Raw genomic sequence first — 27,117 nt, forward strand, 5'->3', positions numbered from 1 at the left:
ATTAAACAAAAGTTATTAGAATTACTGTATACAATGCCCTAGTTAGACAACATTGATAAAATTGCATGCAATTTTGGCCACCAAGTTACAAAAAGATATTGCTACACTGGAATTATAATGTTTTTAGGTTATATATCATTGATAAATTGTCATGAAACAATCTAATTTGTACTGTATTTCTTATCTGAGAAAAAAATTGTCATGGAAAAAATGCTTCATTGCTGTATATTTTACTGGAGAATTGCAACTGGAATCTTTCATTCTTAAATCAGTGGAAATCGTTCTGGAATTACTCATAAATATAAATATCATTTTGCAGCTACAGAAACAACTCAATATTTTGCTCAGAAACATAATAAATATCTATTTCCCTAGCAATGATCAAATGCTTTATTATAAAAAAAAGAATTGTTCTAAACTTTATGAATTACTTTACCTTAACAGGAACATATTTTGTGCAACAAAAAATTCACATTCTAAAAACAACATATATAAGGTGTATTGAAATACTAAAGGATATTAGGATACTACAGAAAAGGAGCAGCAGATTGTGAATGTGTAAGCTCCTCAAATGTTTAGGAGATTTGCATTATCTGTGGTATGCTTCGGGAACAGGAGTAGCTTCCACAATTTCCAAAACACTTCATGTATTGGCAACAACATACTGGTGATAAATAACATTAATTACCCAAACTTGCATATCATTTTTTCCAATAGTGTAACTTACATTGGGGTTTTCAGACTATCTGAAAAAAAAAAATGATATACTGTACCTTTACCACACACTGGAAAAAAATCTGGCCGTGCAGCATACTTTAAGATAATTGGCATGTCTTTCATTATATTTCTTTTCATCTGAGTGATTTTAGTGATAAAAAAAGCTGGCGTCTCTGAGTCAGTACATCTAGCCATGGGAAGCAGCACTTTAGTCTTGCAACACTTAAGATTCAAAACTTCAGAGCTGGGTTTTGGTAAATGTGACGCGATTGGGACTACAAGACAGGTGGCATCTTACCAAGTAAATAGACAATTGTGCAGTAACAGCATCCAAAGAAAAAATAACATGAAAATAAAAACTCCTTGAAAGGACGTCTAGCATTGTCTCTCCTGTATTATCATAAAATATACAACATTTTCTTTTTGCATTTTGGTGGTCTTTAAATACATAACATAAACACCTGATCTGCCACCCATAAGTAACACATACTGGATTATTTTGTTCCTCATATCGTCTCTAAATGTTTTCCTGAAGCTCTTCACACCCTTCCCCTACAATTTGGCAATTCACATCTGCATGATGAAGTGAAAATAACAAGCAAAAATTAACTTTCTCCTTATAGTGGGATTAACCTGTAATTGTGAGATTCTGTAACATTCCAAGGTATTTGTACATGTTCTGCAGAATCATGTTCTTTTCGAGGCAGTTCAGTCTTGAGATGACTTGTAAAACTGGCATCCACACTGAATAAGAATAAAAGTGTCTTACCATGGTTGTCTATAATACATTTCTTTTGCATTCATGAATTAATTTGCATTCAGAAACCCTGGGTTTGAAAACTTTTTTTTAATTAGGATATTTTAAAGCATTAACATTTTTGATAAAACCCTGCTGTTTATGAGATCATAACGTTCTAAAACAACTTCAATTTCTTTTTTCAAAGAAGTCAGACGTGTTCACATTCCATCATAATAAATTAACAGAACAACAACATAAATTTACTGTAGAAAAAAATAAAAAATTTAAAATACCTTAAATAAGAATAAATAAATTAATAGTAATAAAATATTTTTTCAGTAGTATCAAATTAAAACATTGAAATGGCAACAGTGCTTCAGTGTGTCAGTATATTTTTTGCAGCAGTCACAGTATTCTTCATCAGCATGGCCACTGTCATGGGCCCCACACCTCCAGGTACAGGTGTAATGAATCCAGCTTTCTTCTTCACCTCTGAAAGAAATGTGATAAGTAATCATACTGTAATCATTTAATCAAACTGCAGTTAGGACCTGAACTGACTTAGGCCGACAGGACCCTTGAAATGATTGGTCAGAAACCAGACAGCACTATACTGTATACTATACAGCAAAATAAAGGTTTCAAATGAGAAAAAGCAATTCTGCCCATCAAGCCTGTTTGGTAATTAACAATTAATTGTTCCAGGGATCTCATCCAGACACTTTTTGAGTATTGGTTTCAACAACATGGCTGGGTTGTTAGTTTTATAGTCCCAGAATCCTTTGTATAAAGATGTGGATCCTGTTCTTGGCCTGTGATCCAGAAGAACCCTCTACTGTTTGAGGTGCTCAGGCTTTTAATTCAGAAGGAAAAAAGAACAATAACCTGTGTAACACCCAAATCACAATGAACAAACAGCTCGCTATCTCATTAATTACTTCATTACTTTGCATTAGAGACCTAACAAATTCTACCTGACAGCTCCATTATCCTGTGGTTCTGATGCCTTTCTTCCTAGTGCTTGTATTTAGATGTGGACTCATACAATTCAATACCACCCTTATATGTACATGTACAGTACCATATACAGCATATATTTTTCTTTTGAAACACTCGGGTGGCTCTATTGGTGAAAAAGATTGGATATAATAATAAAACGTCTAACAAACACAGCTGCAGTTGTACTCCAACCTGTTCAGCTACTACAACAGTGTGTAGTATTTGTTGACAATTTAATTACGTCCTTTTAATCCACAACCTCACAGCTGAAAAAACATAACTGGAGGAAGCTTTGGTTAAGGTGGCATTTAAGAAGATCTTAGCTTAATAACTGATGTACAGGCGCTTTAATAGCCATACTCCTGGTTACTAACTGTCTGTGGAATGCAGTCTCAATTGCACATGCTTAACCGCCAGTTATTAACCCGGATCGGGATGAAAGGTGTCATGTGTTACAAAATAGAATCAGATGGGTACTCAATGCAGAAACATCTTGAAAAACAATACAGTAACACCATTTACCATCTCCCAAACAAAATTATACTGTATATACACAACCTTCCAAAAAATAACAAGAACATATATGTTTTTTTATTTTTGCTTCAATTTTGTTTCTTAGTGCTTGTGGATCAACTCCTTTTCAAGTAACTCACAAGTATAATTGGAAATTCCAATCAATACTCACCCATTACTGCTATCATTGAAACAATTTCGGACAGATAACTAGCTACACTGAAAAATGTTACTTTCAATCCCCAGGCTCAACTCTCTACTCTGACCCCCATCTTGCAACTGAATAAATTGTAATTTAATTTACCTTCAAAGTCAACATCTCCAACCAATCTAGCTTTCCCAGTTTTAGAGTCCTGGATCCGATTGATACCAACATCAATGACAGCAGCTCCTTCCTTTACCATATCGGCTGTAATCAAATTAGGAACTCCTGAGTAAAAGTAAACCAATAGTTACTTTCATATTCCTTCTTAATAGAAAAACAAATTATGGCAATCATGATAACCTATGCCATAATCTTTTAATATTTATCCTGGTTTGAAATACATTTTAGTAAATGTTATATCATTAAGTAATCACCCAAGAATGTTTAGCACAGAAATTGCAGCATTTTAGTGTCCTGCATCCTTAAAGCATTTGACAGAAATATATATTATGATGAGGAAGGCTCAGCAGCGCCTTTATTTCTTGAGGTGCCTCAAGCGATGGGGGATGCCAATACATGTGTTGGTGAACTTCTACCGCTGCACCATCGAGAGCGTCCTCACCAACGGGATCACCGTGAGGTATGGCAACACCTCTTCGCGAGAAAGAAAGGCACTGCAGAGAATGGTCAATATGGCCCAGAAGATCATCGGCTGCGGTCTCACCGAGATTAAACAGCTCTATGAGGACCGCTGCCGTGGTAGAATTCTGGCCATCACAGAGGACAGTCACCACCCCGGGCATGAGCTCTTCACCCCACTGCCCTCAGGCAAGAGATATAAGAGCATACGGACACTTACCACTAGATTCTTCAACAGCTTCTATCCACAAGCAGTGAGACTGGCGAACATTTTTAGCCATCCCCCTCGGACCACACCTACACCATCACCATCTACCTCTTTATGATTTCTTATCTATTGCACATCTCCAGTCATTGTTTACACGTCTGTATTGTTTACATTCAAACTGTCTACATGTTTACTTGCACATTGTCTATTGTTTGTTTGTACATTGTCTTGATGCATTGTTTGCACTTTGTCTTGTTTTTTACACTTGTTTTACAATCGAGAGACTTTCTGTGAGTAAGAATTCCATTGTACCAGTACCGGTTACATATGGCAATAAAGTTCAAGTTCAAGTTCATATTAAGCAAATATATAAATGTATATGACAAGGTATATCCATCTTGCATTTGAAGCTAACTATTAAAACTTCCCAAACAAGGTGTTAAATAAACTTTTAGAAATGAGTCTTGTGAAAATCATTGGTGCATCTGAGTGATTGACTAACCTGATTTTCAATCTGAAACCTCAACATCAATCAGTTGAAGATAAAGTCATCCTCCAACAAACCACCTACGGGCTAATGCTAAAAACCTCCTATTATTGTATTACCAATTAATCAGTTTTTATTCTTATATAGCGCCTTTCAATAAATAGTTAAGGATAAAGCATTTTTAAACTAAAATGTTCATTTTAATTTGGTCATGCAAAAATGTCTGGGTTTTGAACTTCCTTTCCAATTTCATTGTAATGTTGCAGTGCTGTCGTACAAAGATCATTCCCCACACTCTCAAATTTATTTTGGCTTTCTGCTAATGCAAGCCACTGAAATGCCATGATGATTGATGGTTATTATTGCATTAAGCACTGAAAAGTCTGGAATATTGTTCTGACTGTGAACAAAAGACTGCTAGCATCAAATGCACCTCTAGGTATGCAACTTAATTCCAGTTAAAGTTATATACAAACAATGCTAGAACAATGCTATACAAAGAAGCTGTGAATACAGCCATTTCATATTTAATGGAAAATAAATATTATGGAAACAAATCTGCTGGATTTATCGAAAAAGGAAAGCCAAATTAAAATTCATAGTGAACTATTGTTACTATAAACAAAAAGTAGTTTCAATTACAACTACACAAATAGTATGACAACGACAAAATGTTTAAACACTATCCTGACATCATGACTTATCAAAATACATACAATGGAATTCCTAAATCCCTTGATATTTAATGAAGGACATTGTTTAATAACTGACTTGTGTCTGATAGTAAAACACTACCAGTGCCTAGTACTTATAGTGTTTTACTGTCAGACACAAGTCAGATTTTAAATAATGTCCTTCATTAAATATCAAGGGGATTTAGGACATCAAATACAGTTATGATCTTTGATGTACTGTAGGTTCATCAAAATTTAGAGGTACTGCATTTTTAGTAGTGAATTGAGCAGTGACACAATGAGCATTTCACAGATGAATAAACATTTTTGAGGGATTAACATAGCATCAGTTTATTTTCTTAAGATTTATTTTCAGGGGAATAACTAAAAATACCCCTTTTCAAACTGATACTCTTTTTCTCCAAAGTCAATGTATTTATTCATTAAAGAAAATATGTCATTAGCTTATTTCACTGACTAAATATTACTAAATCTTACTAAATATTAGTTTGCTAAGGTTAATTTTAAAATGCATTATACTGTACTATAGATTCTAAACAAATGTCCTCCTCCTTTGGGTATATTTTATAATACACAAATATACGCACCTTAATTAAAGAATAATTTATGTCCCTGATGCTCAGCAAGTGATGTTATCTGATTCTTTTAAATCTTTAGCATCCCCACCCATCTTAAACATCCAATTAAAGAAAACGTGGGTTAAAATGCAGAACTATCACCCTCACTCTGGATCTCTGTTAGAGATGTCTAAGGATAAACTCTTATGCATATTTTTAACTCATTCAAAAAATTGAAAACACAATGTATACAGGTACAGTATGAGGAAAATGGGGAAGAGTATATTCTTAAACGAAGAAAGTTCTGTGGAAGTATTTTGGAGGGTAGAAGTCACGGTCTTATGATGTTCAATAATGAGATAATATGTATAGAGAAGAATTTGCATAGGGAACATGTCCTGACAAAAGACACATGCATTCCAATAATTCATGTGTGATGAAAAAGGGTATTTTATGATTGCTTTTCAGAATTGTAACTTTAATGCTGTCAAATTATTATTATTATTATTATTATTATTATTATTATTATTATTATTATTATTATGATAAATATTAGGTAACAAAGAATGGCAGCAAAAACTAAAAACACGGTGGATGACTTGATTTTCTTTGGCTTTAAATTATAGAATGTTTTCACAAGAAGCTGCTTCTAAGGTATTTGTTTAATCCGTCATTTCCGTGAAAACTGTCAAGATATTGCAAAGCTTTTTTTTTCTGCACTGCCAGGCATGGATAATTAAGCCAAATACTCCAACATTATTCCTGAAAACACTTAAACTCATTTCAACGTAATTTTCCCTCCAATAATTTTTTTGAGCACATCCTGGTGTGTCTTAATACTTTATGGCTGTCTCAAAACCACATGAAATAAATGTAAACTAATGAATCTGTCAATAACTAAAAAAAGTGCCTTTTCACTTAAACTTCTATTTCCCAACTTACAAATATTTTTTGTTTTTTAATTGTTATTCATATTCAATTATAGAATATCTTTATATACCACTCAAAAACAAATATATGAGATAACGGAATGTAGATTTAGCTCCATAATCATGCATTCTTTCTGACCACATTTTAAAATTCTAAGAAATATTTCCGATCACATATTACCATAAAAAAAACAAAAGTGGTTTAATCAAAATATAGTACACATGTTTTAGGTTATTAAATGTACTGCACAAATTCTTCGGAGTACCTTCAAGAAATATTTTCTCTCAGTCCTCCTCAGTAGTATCAACAACTTCCATTTTGGGGAAAAGTTTGATTAAACTGAACATCCACAAAGTTGCAAAAGGGATGAAATAAGCATACTATGATACAGAACACTTATTCTCAGTTTGCAATGTTTATGTACAGGAAATAGCTTAATTACTAAATAAGGCCCCACACAAATATTTAAAGCTAGATGCTTACCAGCTGCGGCAATGATGATGTCTGCGAAGCTGGTGTGGACTTTCAGTTGATCTTTGGGTGTAAACCTGTGTGCTATTGTCACTGTGGCATCCCCTGTAATGTGCAAACACACACATGTATATATAGTTTACATAAATTGTTTTAAAAAAAAGTTAAAAAGTCCAATTTTTACATATTGCTTCTTGGATAGCATTTGATGTTGACTGTCAATAATGCACACACATACTGTATCTCACAGAAAAGCAAAGCGTACAATTCATTTTAATATTTAATTAATGTTTTAAGGCCAGAAAAAGTAAACAATATTAAAAGCATTTAAAGTGCTTCTTTTAGTCTAGAGTATAGACTTAAATGAGACAATGTTTAATGCAAGAGTGCACAGGTCATTTTGCTAGCTCGTGAGGTTTTCTACAATGTTGTTAATGAGAGAAAAACAATTTCAGCTTTATAAGAATGATTACATCAAATTAGTAAAGAATGCTTGAAAACCATTTAGCTGTTACCATAAAGTGGGTTCACTAAGGTAAGATCCCCACAGGGGTAAGCCGCTGATTAACTAATTCATCCCAAAGGGCTCTATACCAAAGCTGCTCCAATCCAGAGCTACTGTATATGAATGGGGGATCATACTGTATGTCAGGTACCTGCGCGAGGAAACCATGCTGGAATAACTCAAGGACACTACAAAGGATAATGTGGCCTCAGAGATGAATGGTTAAGCTGCAATCTCAGGGAACCAGGGCTGTGATAACAACGTGGTGTTCCCCTTCATGAACGCAACATACAGTAGTAACATAACCCATCGCATCATAGGTATTTATATATTCATATCCAAGCCGTCTCAGGGACAGAGATTAGACAGGAGAACTCACTTTACTGAAGATGAGGAGAGACAGGCAAATCTGTCATCCTTAACTTCAGCACTTGGAGGGCCTAGATTGATTCAGACCAAATGTAAATAGAACTGAAAAGAAAGCTAAATCTCTATGGGATACTGAAATAGTTTTACGTGAGCTTGCAGAGTTAACAAACAAGATGTGCTCAGGTGATTCTTACAGGACCTGCAATTCTCTTACTCTTCTTACCAAGATAACGGCAAGCAGGATTTTCTTCCAGGTCATAAAGGTCAGATAAAAGTAGAGAAATAATTCAAATGGAAGCTCTGGAAGCAAATTCAATCCAGTGTTTATCTGCCATCTGAACAAAGTCTTTATCTAGCTAGTGAGATTGGAATAACAAAGGGTATCCTGTACCTGACTGAGCATGATCTGGCAATTTGGTAGTCTCCAGGGTTGACCAGATAGCACTTGCATTGGCTAGGCAAAGCCAGTTTGCCATTGTCAGTAACAGGCTATTAGGAAGACTGTGGCTTTATCCTCCCTGATCACGTTCAAGTATGGGGAAGCACTATAAGAGGGAAGGAAAACAGCAGGTCTTTCAGACAGTATGGGCCAGGGCTTTTGACTTAGTAGCGTTTTCCATAGAAGGCTCCCTCTGAAATGAGATTTACCACCTAAGGGTGGTGTTTCCATTCTGTATGGCTCTGAGGCCCCCTGGATAGAAGCCTTGCTCGGTCAGAAGCACCAAGCGGATGAGCTGACCAAAGATGCAGGTGTGCAACTGGCTAGTGACTCACTAGAGCATGGGTAACCAACCCCCTCGGCAGTTTCTACAAGACACTGCTGTGCTGTTGTCCATTCTTCCTGTAAGTCTGTTCTAGGGGATTTCTAGGAAGCAATGAAGCGTCAGCAGCATGGCCTGCAAGCCTTCTGGCACATCATTATGAAGGTCCTGCCACAGGGTCCCACATCCATAGGGATCCTGATGGGAGCAGCTTTGGTATAGACCAGAGAACAACACATTACCTGACATTTATGTTACATAGTTCAAAAGGAACCTAAAATGCAAGTTGTACTTAATTATACTCTGTAAACGAGACAAAAATGTGCTCCTAATTCAGGAAACTGTTGCTGTTTTGGCATGTCATCACTGTTTGAAAGAATGAACACACTTGTTCAAAGCCAGTCTATAATGATAGGGGGATAGTGTGCTCTGTGTGTGGGGGTAAGAACAGCTAAAACCAGGTGTTATCTAGGCACAACTCTTCGTTCACAACATTAAATAAGGATCTAAACACTCATTTCTTAGTAAATACTTATGATACCACACACAAATCAGCAAGTGAATGATGTGTTTTTCTTTCTTCATGAAATCCCTAATAAAGGAAAACTGAGTACTTTGCACAGAATACAACAATACTCTAATAGTAAACAAAATTCACTCAGTATTACTTTTTTGGAAATTGTTATCCATGAATTATACGTAGTAATTATGGTAAATATCTTTAAATCTTTAGTTTCATTAATATACGAAAGAAACTTTTCTGCTTTCAAACATAATTGTTGTGAGAAATCATTCATCTTTATTATCACAATTTAGAAACAGAATTAGTTTGCATTGCTTACTAAATCAAAACATCTCAAAGTTATTTTTGTGTTACACCCACTGTTCTACAAGTGCAGTATACAAATAAGGAGCATTATTTGGTGACAAATGTGACAATGGTATTGATTAAAAATATTAAATATAGTATAGGGTTTCTTTAGATAGACCTCCAAAAAAATTGAGACAAGAAAAAAACAACATTTAATAGATTTAAAAGGTCCTTATAAAGTTAGCTGCTTTTGTTCACTTATTCCCTAAAACTGCTTGATACCACAAACCTATTGGAATCACTTTAGCACTGTGCAGCTCTTCAAGCATTCATAAGCATAAGTCTTATAAATATATAGTCAACCAAAATATACTTTATGACAGTCCTACATTAACAAAACAAGCAATTTGCATGCCTTAGATTTATGTGTTTGGGAAACTAAACAAGGAATTATTTTTGTTTCAAGTTTAATTTCAGTTTCATTGCCATGAGTCACAAGTAACAGTCCCGCAGGATAGCATTAGGCATGTTGCCAGTATGCAACATGAACGTTTTATCATATATTACGTGCAAGTATATCTCAGCACATCACAGCCTCCTTCATATCTAAGAATACAGCTTCCAAATGACTTTAAGAAACAAAATCTACTTTTGAGCGAAGGTTCAAATGAAAAAGATCATAGATGTTTTCCAACAAGTACTTCTGTCACAAACCATTTTTATACTTATTAACCAGTCACAAAGGCTCATTTGACTCTACTGTGGGTGACAGTTCAAGTTAAAGCATGTTCTTTACACTCAGCTTTCATCTGAAGCCAGATGGGAATGAACTGATGAATAAAGCCTCTGGGGGTTTTGGAATGGTCCATTACCTCCCTGATAGTTTGAAGGGTTAACGTTCTTTTGATGCGAATCACATTCATTGCTAATTCATTATCACATGACTTTTAGAATTAGGCACCCAGTTGTTTCTTATTGTGACAGCCTATTCATTAACAGTACCAATAAAGATAAATTGAACCCCCCATCAATTTTTATTGCTGATAGAATATACCACAAGACCTCCATTGAACTATTTTTAAAATTCAAGAGGGATGCTGGTCAGATTTCTCAAGGCCCTCAGGTAACAACTAATATTGTCCAAACAGACTTTCATTTAAGTTATAGTTCTGAACCCACCACTGCAAATTATTTTCACAATTATTGTGTATCAAATGTCGCAGCAGAACTACTTGAGTACAGCACTGTTTGAAACATGGCAGGACAACAAGACAACTGGTGCTTATTTAATCTTGATTCTAGCCAATATGAGAAAAGCTCTTATACAAGACCCTAATCAATACAGGCCTTTTAAATAATACAGTCCTCTTATACAGCTGAAACACAATATATCTAGGACAGTAAGGTATCCACAACTCTGGAGAGAAGCTGAGCAAAAAGCCAAATTCACATAGAACAAAGTCAACGCCTATACTGTTGCACAATGTACAGTACGACAGTATATAAAATGCATTGAAAGACATAGGTAACCCTCCCCTATGTGATAATTAAAGTACTATACATTGCCTTTACGTTAATTTGATTAACATTGATCAACAGAAAGAACCAACAGTAATCACAAACTTAAAGTAATCAGTTAAAGTAAACAATATGAATCCCGCCTCTGCTTCCAGCCAGCACTTTCTCTCTGCATCTGTGATTAGCACTCCCCACTGTAATTAAACGGGCAATAAAATTGTCAGTGAGTCTGTAAAGCCTGTCATCACCCACGATTTCAACACAGAACCTGGAGTGTTTGTTAGTATATGGAAACAAGACTACATTGAGATGTGGTTGCTGGGGAGAAGGTACTCCTGGCAGGCCCAGTTACAAGCTGGATTCATCTCAAGATCCTAGTCTGTTGCGCTACGAATTTGAAAGTTGTGATGACGAACCTTCAGTTTCTTCCCTCTCTGCTCTTCTTTATTGCAATACTCCATCGGCCAGACCGAATCAAGAATAAGCAAATTCACAAATGTTGAGACCTTAATATATTCAGAATTAGCTTTTTGTTCACATTAAAAGAATATAGCTTTCTATAAAATGTTTGCGTTCAAGATCCCAGGTCTTATAATTATTACTATTATTAATTATTAACTGGTTTGTATGGGAAAGACTAGGACAATAAAAATAGTTGTGGGGTTTCATGTCAGACAACAGGTTTCATTCATCCTTAGACTACAAGATGACAGTAAACTTCACTGGAAACACCCTGTAGACCCTAATCTGCAATTATTCTCATTTCTCATAAAGGTTTTTCTTTGTTCATGCCAAAACCTTGTATTATCAAGACAATGTCAAGATTTCAAAAGCAGGGTTATGTCATTAATAATGGTTAAGTTAAACACGCAGTCACAAATTTGTTTGATTTCTATATTTTAAGAAATTAAATATTAACTAATATTAAAGTTTCATTGTATCTTCTTAATAGAAAAATTAATGTTGCAAATGTTTCCTTCACATGTATTCAATATTTGATGATACTGTGCAATTATTTTCCCTGTATTGATTTGGTACATAATGGACAGGTATTCTTAATGCACATAATGTTGTAATGATATGGGAAATTACATTTCCACACATAATCAGAATTACTAATCAATTCATTAACAAATACATGTTCTTATTGTTCTTATTATTTCATTCTATTACTAAAAAAGCATGTTCCCTATTTTAGCACAGTGTGTGTTGTAACATTAGTACAAATGATATTTAAAGTCAAAAGATTCTTTGACTTTATTTTCCATCAGAAACAGAGCAAAAACTCCTGCTGCATCGTACAAGAGCCTACAGCTCTTTAAATACATTTGACTGATGAGAAAAAGAATTGTCATTATAATATTTGAAGTTTTTACGTGTGCTTAAGAATGAAGTAATAAACTTGTGTGACAGCCTGGAGTTTACAGAACATGAAATCGGTGAAAACTCTCCCCATTCTTTTTTCACCCAACAAACCACAGACAGCAGCTAAAAAACAAGCTCTCTGATAGCACTGGACAGAATGATAGATTTCAGAATGCTAACAAGAGCTGTTTCCACATTTGTTGAGATTTCAGCAATCCAACGCCTTCAGCTTCCTCTTACAATTCTAACGTTTCCTAGCATGCCTGCTGCCAGACGCGCCACATACAGAATACTTGTTTGATGTACAGTATGGCCTAATGAAAAGCATGGCCCCCTCCTTCCTGTTTTCCTCCTCTGCTATATATGGACATCCTGGAGAAATCACTTAAAAAAATGTTAACTCTTAGAACTTTGACAAGGATTATTGGATTACCACACAAAGTCCATTCCACCATATATTTTTTCAAGCATTTCATCATCTGGACATGTTGTAATAGGTTTGCTTCCAAAACAATACTGGTATAATTTGTAATGGGAATGTACAACAAAGAACCAAGTGCTCAGCAGTTTTGGATATCTCTATAGTGTAAAAAGGCTCAAAATTTGTATTGTACTTTGCTCTCTCTTCTAATAATTTCAGTTTATTTCCAAATTGAATTAAGTCAAAGAGCTATAAACCATATTAGTTTACAGTATTTGTCTATTTACAAGACATACTGTAGGCAAATGCCGAAACTAGGAAAAGAACAAAGTAAAACGCCAGTTTTTTATTTACTTTGAAGTGATGCAAGCAGTGCTGTGATTGTGAACACCCAGACTGAAAACTAATAAATTGTAACTGGAGACAATACTGTAGGTGGTAAATATGTTTTAAAACACTTTCAATACATTTCTAAAGTCCATCAAGTCAAAGAACAGTAAACCATATTGGTTTGAAGTACTTGCCTATTTACTGTATAAGATAAAAGCTCAAAGTAAAAGGACATTTTTATTTGTTTTGAAGTGGTTCAAGCAATGCTGAGATTGCAAGCACATTAGGCCATACATCAAACAAGTATTTTATGTGTGGTGCGTCTGGGGGACAGGCACTCTAGGAAATGTTACAACCGTAGTAGGAAGCTGAAGGTGTTGGATTGCTGAAATGAAACTGGCCATGTTAGTAAGAAGACATAAAACTACAGGAATATCGGAAATATATTTTACTTCCTCATGCCAAAAACAATTTTGTGTGATGTTAAACTAATTTGAAATATCCCCTAATTACTGCCAGAAAAGTGCTTAATGTTTCAATGTTATAAATAAGCTCTAATTACCTTTTAGAAATAAAACAATACATTGGTAAATGTGCTAGCAGCTATACTGCATCACCCTGCAGCTCTCAACTGGCAACCCACTGAAGCTAAGCAGGGTTGAGCCTGGTCAGTACCTGGATGAGAGACCTCCTGGGAAAACCTGTTGTTGCTGCTGGAAGTGGTGTTAGTGGGACCAGCGGGGGGGAGCCCACCCTGCGGACTGTGTGGGTCCAAATACCCCAGGCATTTCTCAATAAGAGTAGGGAGTTATCCCGGCGGCCGGGCCAAATTTCCCCCTTCGGCCTTTACTGTGGCCTCCAGAATGTCCCCATGTTGGGTTGTACTTGCCCTGCGATGGACTGGCACCCCATCCAGGGTGTACCCTGCCTTGCCCTCGTTTCTTCCCGCAACATCATGTGGTATAAAGCTGTTTGGCAAATGACATAACGTCCAGCAATTTAGTTTTCAGGTGATGAATTGTATGCCTTTGAGAGAAAAGGGTGTCCTTCCAAGCCGTCACCTAACAATTTTGGTCTGTTTGAATGAAAGGGAGTGCTTTATTACCACTGTCTACTTCACTGTCTTACTTGTTTATGCTTTGTACTCTTAACGTCTTTGTTCTAGGTACTGTAAGTCTAGCATTCCAGCTGTTCATTGAAGAAGTTTACGTATTTTGAATGGCTGCACTGACACCTACAGTCATCTCTAGCTCTCTATTCAATGGTCAACATAATTCACCTTCTAAACTGGTTTTGTAAACAACATGCAAAATTCTAACTAGATGAAGAGTTTATTCCAAAAGTTAAAACTGTCATTAACATACTGTATTCTTCTTCATTGTCTCAGTCCCAGTGATCTGTATGTGCCACTTGGCATTCTCCAAGTAACTAGGAAAGTAATCTTGTCTTCGTAAATGAATCATGGACTGTTGTTTAAAAACAAATGTTTAAGTTATTCAGTTTCAGAAAAGTTAGTTTTTAAATCTTTCTGTTGCCATTAAGCTTTTTTAAACTTCCTTCTGCAGTCACTCTTCTCAATAGAAGCAGTTTAATCTATTTTGGAAATTTAACCAGAACACCAAAAAAGTACTTTTTTTGCTTATGGGAAGCAGATGTAATTAGTTCTACTTCCACTCACATCCAAGGGTGAGCCAATCCTGGAAACCAAGAACCCTCACGTTAGAATTGCTGTAAAATTTAATTTGTCACTTTCTTAAAGAGTTATGCTCATTGCACTTACAGTATTTTTGTAAAGTATTTTTTGTCAAAGAAAAACGTTAAAGACACACCTTTCTTTAATTCATAATATAATTCATGCAGTCTAGGCATGCTGAGATGCATACGGTGGATATAAAGTCTACACACCCTTATTAAAATTGCAGATTTTTGTGAAGTTAAGCCAGAAATCAAGATAAATCATGTTAGACATTTGTACATCTTTAATGTGACCTTGCAACCAACAAAATTCAAGAGAAAAACAAATAGATAATTATTAGGAAAAGTAATTGAAATAAAAAAACCTACAACACCCTGGTAGCATAAGTGTGCACACCTTTTGATTATGGGGGCTGTAGCTGTGTTCAGAGTTAACTAATCCTGTCCAAAGGTAAATAGCATACACCTGCCATCAATAAAAGTGATTCTGATTAACCCCAAATAAAAATCAGCTGTTCCTGTAGGATTTCCTTGAAACCTTCATGGATGCATCCTACTGGGATAGCCATGGTCCGCAAGGAGCTGACAAAACATTTACGGGATCTTACTGTTGAAAGGTACCAATCAGTAGAGGGGTGTAAAAGAATATCAAAGGCATTGGATGTACCATAGAGCACTGTGAAGACTATCATCAATAAGTGGAGAAAAAGTGGCACCACAACCCTCCAAAGTTGATGACAGGACAAAGAGAAAACTTATCATCATACTGTACATTTTCTGATTCTGCAATGGCTATGAAAAAGTCACCAATTTGTAATGGACCACCCAGTCTCACACCTGTAAGGACTTGACTATAACACTCAGCCTGCACTCAATGTGAACACCTTTGCTGTAAGTGTATTCAACAGAACAAGCATTATGTACTGTATAGCACCAAAGAACCTTCATTCTGTCTCCAAACCAGCTGGACACCAGTCTGGTCTTCTAGTTAATTCTTTATAATGGACAACCTCCTTGAGTGGATAATAAGTAGGAAAATTTCCATTTGTCTTCTCTCTGCATTGAAGATGCTGGCGTGAGCAGACCATTTCTAACATTATACTAAACACCACTAACAAAATCACCTTCAACTCTCTAAGAAAAGGTTGTAAAACATTTAATTGTTTAGGAAGATATTTCCAATCATTGGAACCCCGAATCTTTTATCACTTTTAATAGCAAAAACAAAGTTTGCCAAAAGTGTTGCTTTTTTACTTGCTACAAATAGTAAACACAGCATTTGTGACTAGTGCAACAAAAACACTGAGTTATTACTGGAGAAATAAAATCAATGGATCATCAAGACATCATGCTATGTCTTCTGACTAAGCAAAGTTAAGCCACTTTTGAAGCCAATGACTAGATCTGTTGAAATCCTCATGTGCACTATTTGAGAAAGAATTAAAACATCTTAGAAGCAGTGACACGAAAGCAGATCATTAGTAAGACCACAACTAAATCGATGAATCATTTGTGATTCCCAGTTTAAGTATTTAGCTGCAATAACAAATTGTTGTTTCAGAGTGAATACTTTCTACTGTAAAATGTGATGAAATGAAAGTAATGGAGTAATGGAAGGTTAGAGAGTATTGTTTTTTATTATTAATGCAAAAAAGGATACATTTACAGTAAAGGTATACTGCACATACAAATGCTAGTGCTATCCTGCTCTGTTTTATGTTACTAAATTTTAAACTTCTTCCTACATAGATATAATCATTTTAATCCTAATTTTTCTAAGTTTGTTTTTCAATATGATCTATTTTTCAAAACCATATCTATCATATTATCATTTCCCTTATGCATAGTGCCACTGACATATTTTCTTTGTTGTAGCTTTTGTTTTGAAAGATGCTTCCACATTAAAGAATGCTTTAAGTAAAGGCATAAGTAAAAGGTTTATTCCATGCTGAGAATGCTGAGTTTATTCCAAGAGAAGAAAGAAAACACAACATTTAGGCTGTGGAGCCTTCTTCGGTCATGAGGGTGCTCGCCCGAAGAAGGCTCCACAGCCAAAACTTTGTGTTTTCTTTCTTCTCTTTTCAGCATGGAATAAACCTTTTACTTGTTGCTTAGCAGCCTATGCAAGCTGACACAGCTACCTACTTGAAATGGTTTAAGTAAATCTACATTTCCTTTCCTAATTTAATTTTTCCAAGCAAAAACTGAAAAAGCAATAAAAGTTACATAAGTAGCACAATTTATATTTCAATCCAGTCCAAAAACAACACACTTGATCATGTTTACAGAACACACACTCAATGTTGTGCAACACAGATGTCAAATTTAAAAGACAGTGGCCCATTTTATTTCTTATGGTAAAATGTGAAAAATGTGAGGTCTTTCATGTAAAGTCCAACTGTGACAGGAAATGTCATATAAACTTAATCAGAGTGAAAGGTTTATAGTAAAATGTTAGACTTTTTAAATGTAAAATATTTTTGAACAAAGAAAAAGATTAAACATCTAAACATGTCAACTTTAATTAACCAGGAAAACGCCAACAGATAATTGACCTTTCGGTTGAAATACTACAAAAATGATTAACTTTGGGCAAAATTACTCTTCACTGCTATTAGAGTGAAATGTTTTATTATATACAGCAAAGGCCACAGTAACAGCAGCTAGTTCCCTTACCTCCTGGTCTTTCATGTCTCCCATCGGTGTGCAAAAGCATAGAAATTGGCATGCCAACATTTTTGGACCTCCCGGCAACCACAACATTTTTTCCCATTGTGTCGATTCCTTTAAGAGACACTACTCATCAATATCCATTCTTAATACATTATAACCCTTAACATTAGCTCTTCACTGTAATGCCTTCAAGAAAACAGCTTCTGAAAGAACACAAGATATTAGGAATGAACTGCATTCACAATTTGTTTTTCTCATAAATGTAATGTTGAAAAAGCTATTCTTTATCCTGAAAGGAGGTGAATGAATTAGTATTTTCAAATTGTTTATCATTAAAAAAAACAACGATCCAAGCAGTGGACCTTAGTAACTAAATAATACTCCATTTGATTACCAAGGGGAATATAAACAAAAAAAAATCAAATATAAAGATTTTTATTTTAAAATAAGATGGTCTGGTGAGAAATGTTTTAAAGAATCATGCTCTAAGACAGAGGTTCCCAATTTTGGTCCTATTGACTTGCACAGCTGAATAGACCCCTTAACACTATTAGCATTAATCTGAACCCTTTACTGTTTTTAGTTTGTAAACATACTGGAGTCTTCTTTTAACTATTGTAAATGTTTATAAATTAAAGTTTTGAGTAAAAAAAAAACTTGCAAAGGGTCTACTCATACAACTTGATAGTTCAGCTAAGGATTCAAGTAAAGAGCTTGGCTGAAATAAAATGCCCCTCTTTTTCTAATAGTGAAGAAAAAATATTAGCCTGTCCATCCATTCCTGGCACTCTGCATTTCACATGTCTGTGGCTCTTTGGATTATGTTTGATTAATTCATTATTACACAATTTGAGGAGGTGGCAATGTTCCCACTGTGCATATGGTTTCATATAGTTACCACAAATTCTGCTCACATAAAGGCATACAGCAGTTCAAATGAGGTTTTTTTATTAAAGACTTTAAGGACAAAATTAACCTTTAGAAAAAAAAATGTAAATGGGGATATAATGTACTCTTTCTGCATTATGTTGGTATAGCACATGTAACAAAGCTGTCTAAAAGGGAAAAAAAACAGACATTCCTTATAAATTAGTGCCACCTGCTGGCTATATTAAAGACATATAGCGAGATTTATGGCACAAAGACATTAGGTTTACTAAATGATACTAAGTGAAATCAGTCCACAATGGACAGTTAAAAGAAAAAAAAAGTATTTCTTACAGAGCATTAATGACATGCTTTACATAACAGATTAGTAATACAACTATTAATAACTGAAGTTTCTGTATATAGAGCCCTCAGGTAAAGTGACCTGCAAACAGAATGTACTTACAGTATAAGCCTCAAATAACAAGTAAACCTCAATTAAAACTAGAATCTTATTTTGAAATACTGCATTCAAAGTGCTAGTTTTAACTGCTTGTTTGACTTGGTAGATACATGGGGAAAAAAATTGGAAGAGTTGAGTGAAGAATTTCTTTTACCAGTTCTTTTAATAATTTCCCAGACAGCAGCAGGAGTAGCAGGCACCATTGATTTCTGGTCAAGGCACAGCTTTCCAATGTTCACTATGTGAAACCCATCCACGTCCTTCTCTGGGGCTATGGCGTTACACACAGCACGCTCGTTGATGTGCTCTAAATGGCACAGGAAAATGAGAAGTTTGACTGGGCTGTACATTTACACCTACGGAGGAAGTGCCTGTTGATGCATACCTGTATTCAGTTCCATCTTTCAGCATTCTGAGTTATGATCACATCATTACAGAATTGACAGGGCAAACTAAGATGGACACAAGTGCGTATTCCCAGCACTTTTAATCGATAATACACAACTGTGAAGGGCAATTTAAATCTTTTCTCATAAATTGGAGAGAGAAATAGAAATTGAGTAAAAAAGCATTAATAGCTAAATAATTGCTGCCTAGTAAAATGCAAAAATCAAAACATTCAAAGTATTTAAGTTATGCATAGAAAATTTGCTGAATTACAGAATATTTCAGAATTTTATTCAAGATAGCTTTAAATGGCCCTTACACAAGATGTTATAGCTTTGTACATAACTATTGAAGAGAAAATCTCCTGATTTCGCTTATATTAAATAAAAATCTTATGTTTTGTATAAAAATAAACTAAATAAACTGAAAGAGAAGCATGAAATGGCTATTCATACTTTATGGAACAAGTAATAGGTTTATTCCATGCTGAAAAGAGAAGAAAGAAAACACAATATTTTGTCTGTGTGCCTTCTACAGGTGAAGAAACGTGTTTTCTTTCTTCTCTTTTCAGCATGGAATAAAGCTATTACTTGTTTCTTTACAGCCTACTCATGCTGACACAGCTACCCACCAGAACTAATTAATATTTTATATTTGGTAATTGATTGTTAACCAGGGGAATGAACTGAGAAACATAGCCTAGCGTACCTGGTAAAGGAAGTTGAACAAGTACACCACTGACTCCCCAGTCTCTGTTCTGTCTGTCAATCATTTCCAGAAGTTCTTCTTGGGAAACAGAACTGGGTCTTAGTAAGGTTTCACTGCTGATTCCTAAGAATAAAAAAGGCAATATACCTAAACCATCATAACTTTTAAATAACAAATCGGGTTAATGAAGTGATGAAAAACTGTTTTTTATAGAAATGTAAAAATATAAGACAAGCTGACAGCATCAGTGCAAATAGATTGCTCTAAGTCACCTACAACAAGTAGTCTGTGTGAATGAATGATCCAGTCAGCTTCTTAAGTGGTTTTATTTGTATACAGCCTTTTCAGAAGGTAATCGCCTTTAGATCCTTCTCTGCAAGGAACTGAATCACTGGTCTCTGTAAAAACACATTGCATCTCAGACACTTTTGACTTGGAAACCAAAGCCTTCGAATAAGACAGACGACATACACTTCAAATTTTTCAGCCCTGCAGAGGACATCTTACCTGAATGGTAGCAACATTAATTGACTGTATATTTTGTTTTACATAATTAAAATGAATAACCTCATTACAACTTAAGTAATTATTTAATGCATACTTAAGCTTGATGCATTTTGCACAACTGCTTAAAATTACCAAGCCCTCTGCAACAGTGATCCTTATTGTCTCTCTGTGATTTAACACTTACATTGTTAATATAGCTATTAGGATTCCTTGATTAAGTCTTGCCTGTACGCCCCCTACATAATAGAATTCCACCTTTAGTTACATGTCATACTATTTTTGATAATACAGCCACCCAATAATTATTTTGCAGACGTGGCTCTGCAGCAATAACTCCTGTTCTGTGAGATACAGTAAGACTCATACGTCTGAGACACACCCACCTGTGGAGATATCTGTCATCTGTCTCTCAGCGATGTCTGCACATGCCTGGTAATTCACAAGGGGTTCTACGCACAGAGAGTCAACAGAGCCACTGATGACTTGATTCCAGCCCTAACCCCATCAATTAGGGCTGCCAATTACATGCCACTGCTTGGGGAATCCCCTAGTGGCATCACCCAGGCTGGAACTAATGAAGTTGAGATCACAGGCCTCACCCTGCACTCCAGGCAAGCCAATAGGGAACCCCAGTTACTGTATATCATTCTCTGACTCTGGATCTGTCTGTCAGCTGCTATTACAAAGTCCCCATTCATCTTCTTGATCAATTTTTAATGGAAGACATCCCCTTACACTAGATGATTCTTGTCATTTTACATTTACTATTGACATTTTTATCACGTTAATTAGCAAAAAACCTTTTTTGCCTCAGGTTCATGAGTCGTGGGCAGCTTTTCTGTAAGCAGCCAAGTGTAATTCAGCATCAATTATTATTAATTGTATCATTTAACATGATACAAAATATACAGTATTGTGTTTCTAAGATATGTGGCAACCTAAAAGACTTCAACACACAAAAAAAAAGACTTTGGCATGGAAATAGCAGCTAAAGATCACAGGAACTGAAAAAAATCTCAATGCTGTTTAAGTATCTGGTAATGCATGAATGAAGCAACTGCTAGCATTTCTGTAGAGACATAAACATATCCAGCTAAGTCAGTGCTGTGCCATTAGTCAAATGAACCCAAAATGCAGTACACTTTCTAAACAGCAGTACACAATAGCCACCATGGTTAGATGGGTTTGTGTCAGGCAGGATACCCACTGTTTGGTGGATACCAGTCACCCCTGATGACCCCTGACAATTGCTGTCTGCCTGCTAAGTTGTAATGTTGTCAGTGAGGACTACACTACTTCTCCAGTCAATACTGACTCCCTTGTAATCCCCGGTGGAAGTTCTGGTGTATAAAATGGCTAATAGCTTGGCAACACGGGCCTCAGAGGAAAATATGCATAACCTCATTCACCCGAACTTGGTTAAAGGATAGGAACAATGAGATAAGCTGATTAACACCTGGAATTTCATGCACTTACAAATTTAAAATATACTGTACCATACACCCACTTGGAAGTCATACATTAGCATTGTGGGTAGCTTTCGGACTCAGGGTACTGTACAGTACAGTATGTGTCCAAGTCAACACTGCAGACTGGTTTTGTACCCTAGGACAATGTACTTCACCCAGTTGCTCCAGTCCTCCCAGCTCTATAAGTGGGAACTGGAATTGTTGCAATGTGCAACAAGCATCCCTTATAGGAGCACACTCACATGCTCTTTAGTCCACTTCTTGCTCCAGAAATCAGAATGAGCTTTAGAAATCAGAATGGACTACACCTTTTTATTTCCACTACAAGAAAACATCCACTCTCTTTAGTACAACCTTTTCTTTAGAAATGCGAAGCAGGAAATGATTAAAAATAGGTACTTTTTAGACGTCTTTCACAGCGACAGAGTTTATTTATAAAGGGCTACAGTATGTATGTTTTATTCTATTAATCCCAACAGAATTCCAAAAGCACCTCCTCATGAATGTCTCCTTAATCAATGAGAATAAACAGCACACTTAAACTTTTAGCCTTATTGATATCTGGAATTGTTTAGATCAGATGCCAGGATGAAGATCTTGGACTGTATATTATCAAAGCATATCTACTGTATATTGAGTAGCATTAAGAACACAACTATTGCTGTTGGCTCCAATATTTAGTTGCTGCATTTTTATTATTCTAAGACTTTGTTTCTTGCATTTTGATGAATAATTCCTGTTTGGTGAATGTTTCTTTGGAAATTATACAGATCTTCAGAATGTGCATGATTTGTGTGGTGCTATATCTCCTTGTCAAACACATATATGCAAAGAATAACTCCCATTCTGCAGTGACACACTATAATCATTGCTGAATGAACAAACACAATAAGTAATTATGCATGCTCATAGGAACTCACTGTAATTTTCTTTAGTAGCAAAGCAAAAAAGCATGATATAGTGATAAGATATTTAAGGCTTGCTTTAACATTAAAATGACTCCAAATGACCTAGATATAGAGTGAAGATTTAAAGCATAATGAAGCAGTATTGTCCTACTGTACATTTAGCACATTAGCAAAATAAGTGCTAATGTCAACAGGAGAATTCAGCATAAGTGATACAAAAACCTCACAAAACATGTCAAACCCTACTAGAAAAACTGAAGGAGACTGCATTAATAAAAATATTATACCAAAAACACTACACTCATACACCTGTAAACCCAGGTGTGAACCACACCCATACAAAAACACCATGCTTATCACCATGCTGAATAAACAGTAGAGGATAAAAAAGGAAACAAATTAATTGAATAAATATTTCATACTAGCAGGTATTCAACATCTTATGGCAAGCAAATGCTTTGTCCAGATTTCAATCAGTTAAGTGAAGACATAGAAAAGACTGAAGTTGTCAAGAACTGCACAATTTTACAAACTTAACATTTCCTGACACCTTTGAGTCCAGAGTCTTACTTTCCAGACTTGTCTTCTTAGCCAAGTTCTATTGACACTCTGACACTGTTATAATTTTATCTAACCAAAATATACCAATACCTAATCATATAAATGGAAACAAATTCAAGGTAAGAAACTATTTAACAATCCTTTATCTCTGTCATATCATGTTATGGAAAAAATAAAACTAAATTACAAAATCCATATTTATGCAATACAGTGGCACCATGTGGACTTGTAAAGTGTATGTTTTGTTTAACAAAATGAAACATTTCTTTGACAAGAACATTTAATATTAGCAGAGAACGCAAAGTATATGTTACAATATCATGCACTATGACTTACACAAACCTTTTGATTAAGCTCCATTAAGAAAGATGAAAACTCCAATTCATAAAAGTGGGAAATCAAGATAATATACATTGCACAGATGGGCTGAGAAATAGTGAGCAGAAAAGAGAGAACTCATGAGATAATGGGCCATAATTGATTCTTATTTACATTAAGAATCTAAAACCTGGAATAATTTGTAAATGCGATATAGAGACACAAAAATAGGGAAAGTAGGAAAAATGTCCATGTGAGTTGAAGATTTTCATTCCAAGCAAGTTTTGGTTCCCCCAAAGGAAAAAAAAAAAGATCTATCACATCCTATGAAGGATCAAGTAATAGGTTTATTCCATGCTGAAAAGAGAAGAGAGAAAACACATATAATTATTCTATGAAGAATATCTACTTAGCTATCCTTCATAGGATGTGTTAGACCTTTTTTGGAAATATCTTCGGAAATCACCCAAAATCGGAAATCACCCAAAAGTCTGCATGTATTACTGAAAGAATAAAAAGGCTGCTTGTCATCTAGAGACCTTCATCTCCTTCTTCATTCAGTGTGGAGGGCATAACATGACAGATGATGTGTTCTAATAGGAAGGAGTTGACCGTCATTCATGTTAGGTTTGTTGAAAACTATGAAAACATACTAGTGCTTGAGATGCATCATAAATCTGAATATGAACTCACCTAAGGTCGTGGCAGCTTTGGTCTTATTCCTCACATAGTAATGGCTGGCAGGATCATCTCCCACTAAAATAACACTGAGATGAGGTCTCTTGTTGCCCTGGAACACCCAGTTCTCCACATCCTTTTGAATTTCTTTCTGAATCTGCTTTGCCAGCTCTGTGCCAGAGATTATTTTTGCTGCATGACTGAAGCAATCAGAAAGAGGTTATAATCACAATTGCAGCAGGACACAAAAATGAATCCACTTACAAACCCTGTTCTACACAAATATTTTTAATAATGGTTTGGAAGCGTCTGAGGAAACCTGCTCTAGCTTCAGATAAATTCACTGTTACTGTGTAGCAATCTTTACACGACAAAAGAAGGATGTCGCTTTATATTTATTTTTTCTAACACATTACAAAAGCATGCACAATTCCAAAAGGGATTTTTAGCAGTTGCCAAGCAGGAAACAGGGTGTTTGATTTCTTTTGTCTCTTAAAATTGTGGTTCTAAAATCTCCTATTGTCATAAACAACGCTAATCTACTTCCCGTAGTGATAAAAACAGGTTATGGGGAAAATACAACAACTGAGATATCCAATAGCATACAACAAACACGTGCTGTTTTAAACACGCTTTTTTTATAAATACCGCAGAAATGAAAAGCGCAGCTATCAGAATTGATTAACAAAGGTAACAGAATACTCAGTTCCTGGATTTAACTTAAAGACGGCTGTATTTGGCAGATAACGTCCAGTATTTCAAGGACTCTTAAGAACTATTGCACACGAAAATATTACACTTTTACGCTTAGTTCATTTAACTGTTGAAGTGCTGTTAGTTGCCAATTCGCAATTATGTCATAGCTGCTAAATACATTATTCATTTTCTTGATACTAGAAATTATTCCGTTTGCAGCACCGCTCTCCTTGAAATATTCCCGCAGTAATAAATCAAAACTAATGACACGTGACGAACATCCTTCTGACTCTGGACAGATCTGGAAACTCACTAGCATCCGCGGTGTAAATGTACCGGTGCATTGAGATAAAACATCCTCTTACCTACGAGTCGATAAATGAAAATGTCTGTGTTGACAAGATATCGTGTAAGCCCGTGATTTGCCTTGACAGCAAGGCTGAGGCAAACCGCCGTAGATTTTGAAAAAGGAAAGCGGTTTTGGAATGGAGGCCGCCATGATCCACAGTCTGCAGCCGTGCAGCCAGTCTGAGCAGCTGAAAGCGGTCCTAAGCAGAGCATGGAGACCAAGGCAGGCATCAGTGTTGATGCAGGTAGACACTAGTAGGAGGGGTCAGAGGGAATTACAGTCGAAAGGGAGGCGCATCGTGCTTTTCGACCCAAGCTTTGTTGTCCGTTACACAGAAATCACTTTCCTAGCCTAGGAAAATCGCGATGAACGTATTCCTGGTTGTTTACGCTAGATCCTTGTCATGGGTATCGCAATAATAGTATTGTACATCATATACTGTATACATGCCAAATGTCATTAAAGGCGCAAGAAATGACGATTCCAACTGATATTAATTTCTTGCGGTTTTAATACCACTCCGTACATTCAAGATTAACTATTGAAGACCATAAAGCAGACAATCGTTTTAACAGGGACCTTCACGTTTTCTTTCGTATAGTTCGTGAGGACGAATTGTTACAATTTTAAGATTATAGCTCTGAATTCTTAAAACAAAACATATATACTGTATGTACAAATGAAGACAGTTTCTGCCACATTTCACCTGAAACAATATTAAACACTATCATTCTGTTATGAATGTCTATAGTTTCTTACATAAACGTGAAAACCCATATTATTGATTCATTAAGCAGAACGTCTTTACTAGGGTCAGAACAGATGTTTGTGAGTCAGTGACAAATTAGAATACCTTAAAAAGATATATTTATTTCATGTACAATAATGCCTTAGTATATATGAAGCAAACAATACTTTATAGATTTACACGTATACAATATATGTATTACACGGCATGTATTCATTAAAATTGAAAATAAAAAAGTCAATTATCTTGTTTAATTTCCTTTTTCCATTAAACATCTAATTATAGGTTACAATACTACAGTACCTCTTAAGAACTGAGCTGGAGTGTGACCATTTCTCTTTGTTCAATGTTCTCATATTACCCTTGAAAGTGACAATTTTCTTAAGGTGATTAGTGGTATATTGAGCAGACTATTCTCTGTACATGGGTACACATTTTGATTTGAACCAATCACAATCATAGCCCCTTTCATCTGCCAAAGAAGTTTGTTTCAGGGATATGAAATCATTCTTCCCCCCCCCCCATCAACCAATTTATTGTTGTTGGTGTAGTTGCTGAGAAAAGTTACCTGTGAATTTGAATACAAAGGTACCTTTATACTCCAGAATGACATAAGCAGTTAAACAAACCCCTGTAATATTCTTGGGTACATTATAACGACCAACATAGATTAAATTTATAGGTTGTAGACAACAGCTTGATTGACAGATGTTGTTTTGTATTAAAATTGATTTGCAGACTGCTTTCATAACTGTATAAAATAAGTTTACTGTACAGCATATTGCTTAAGACCGTGCTAACAAATACATGTCTGACTTGCAGTAACTGTGATATTAACTGTTGTCTTAGTGTCAAGGGCACTCATTTTAATATTTCACGACGATCAATTACAATATTTTCCTGTAATCTT

At 35.5% G+C, this 27,117-nt stretch overlaps 1 protein-coding gene across 4 annotated transcripts; it reads right to left on the reverse strand.

Annotated features, from left to right (window-relative positions):
* Positions 1 to 1,553: 1,553 nt before the first annotated feature.
* On the reverse strand, positions 1,554 to 25,841 carry LOC148672904 (bifunctional methylenetetrahydrofolate dehydrogenase/cyclohydrolase 2, mitochondrial-like). Of its 4 annotated transcripts, none has more exons than XM_088628881.1 (8): positions 25,476 to 25,840; positions 24,430 to 24,614; positions 19,974 to 20,048; positions 19,033 to 19,185; positions 17,552 to 17,659; positions 7,113 to 7,205; positions 3,273 to 3,398; positions 1,554 to 1,948 (listed from the first exon to the last, which is right to left on the reverse strand). In XM_088628881.1, exons 1-8 carry the CDS (start codon positions 25,607 to 25,609, stop codon positions 1,833 to 1,835), a joined length of 990 nt encoding a protein of 329 aa, XP_088485007.1. In that variant the 5' UTR covers positions 25,610 to 25,840; the 3' UTR covers positions 1,554 to 1,832. The 4 variants fall into 4 exon arrangements, with proteins under 4 accessions (XP_088485007.1, XP_088485006.1, XP_088485004.1 ...); XM_088628880.1 differs by having other exon boundaries at positions 19,974 to 20,051; XM_088628878.1 differs by having other exon boundaries at positions 19,974 to 20,096; positions 25,476 to 25,837.
* Between the last annotated feature and the right edge of the window lie 1,276 nt (positions 25,842 to 27,117).

This window comes from Lepisosteus platostomus, chromosome 4 (genome assembly GCF_059453375.1).
Source record: "Lepisosteus platostomus isolate fLepPlt1 chromosome 4, fLepPlt1.hap1, whole genome shotgun sequence".
Classification (NCBI taxonomy): domain Eukaryota; kingdom Metazoa; phylum Chordata; class Actinopteri; order Semionotiformes; family Lepisosteidae; genus Lepisosteus; species Lepisosteus platostomus.

What these genes read in the sequence shown, in the direction of transcription:
- LOC148672904 (XM_088628878.1), bottom strand. Translation starts at nt 25,609, where the DNA reads ATGGCGGCCTCCATTCCAAAACCGCTTTCCTTTTTCAAAATCTACGGC. An exon ending in GGAAATTATTAAAAGAACTG is followed by an intron (nt 17,660 to 19,032) that starts GTAAAAGAAATT and finishes TGTCTCTTAAAG; the next exon opens with GAATCGACACAATGGGAAAA. An exon ending in GAGACATGAAAGACCAGGAG is followed by an intron (nt 7,206 to 17,551) that starts GTAAGGGAACTA and finishes TGCACATTACAG; the next exon opens with GGGATGCCACAGTGACAATA.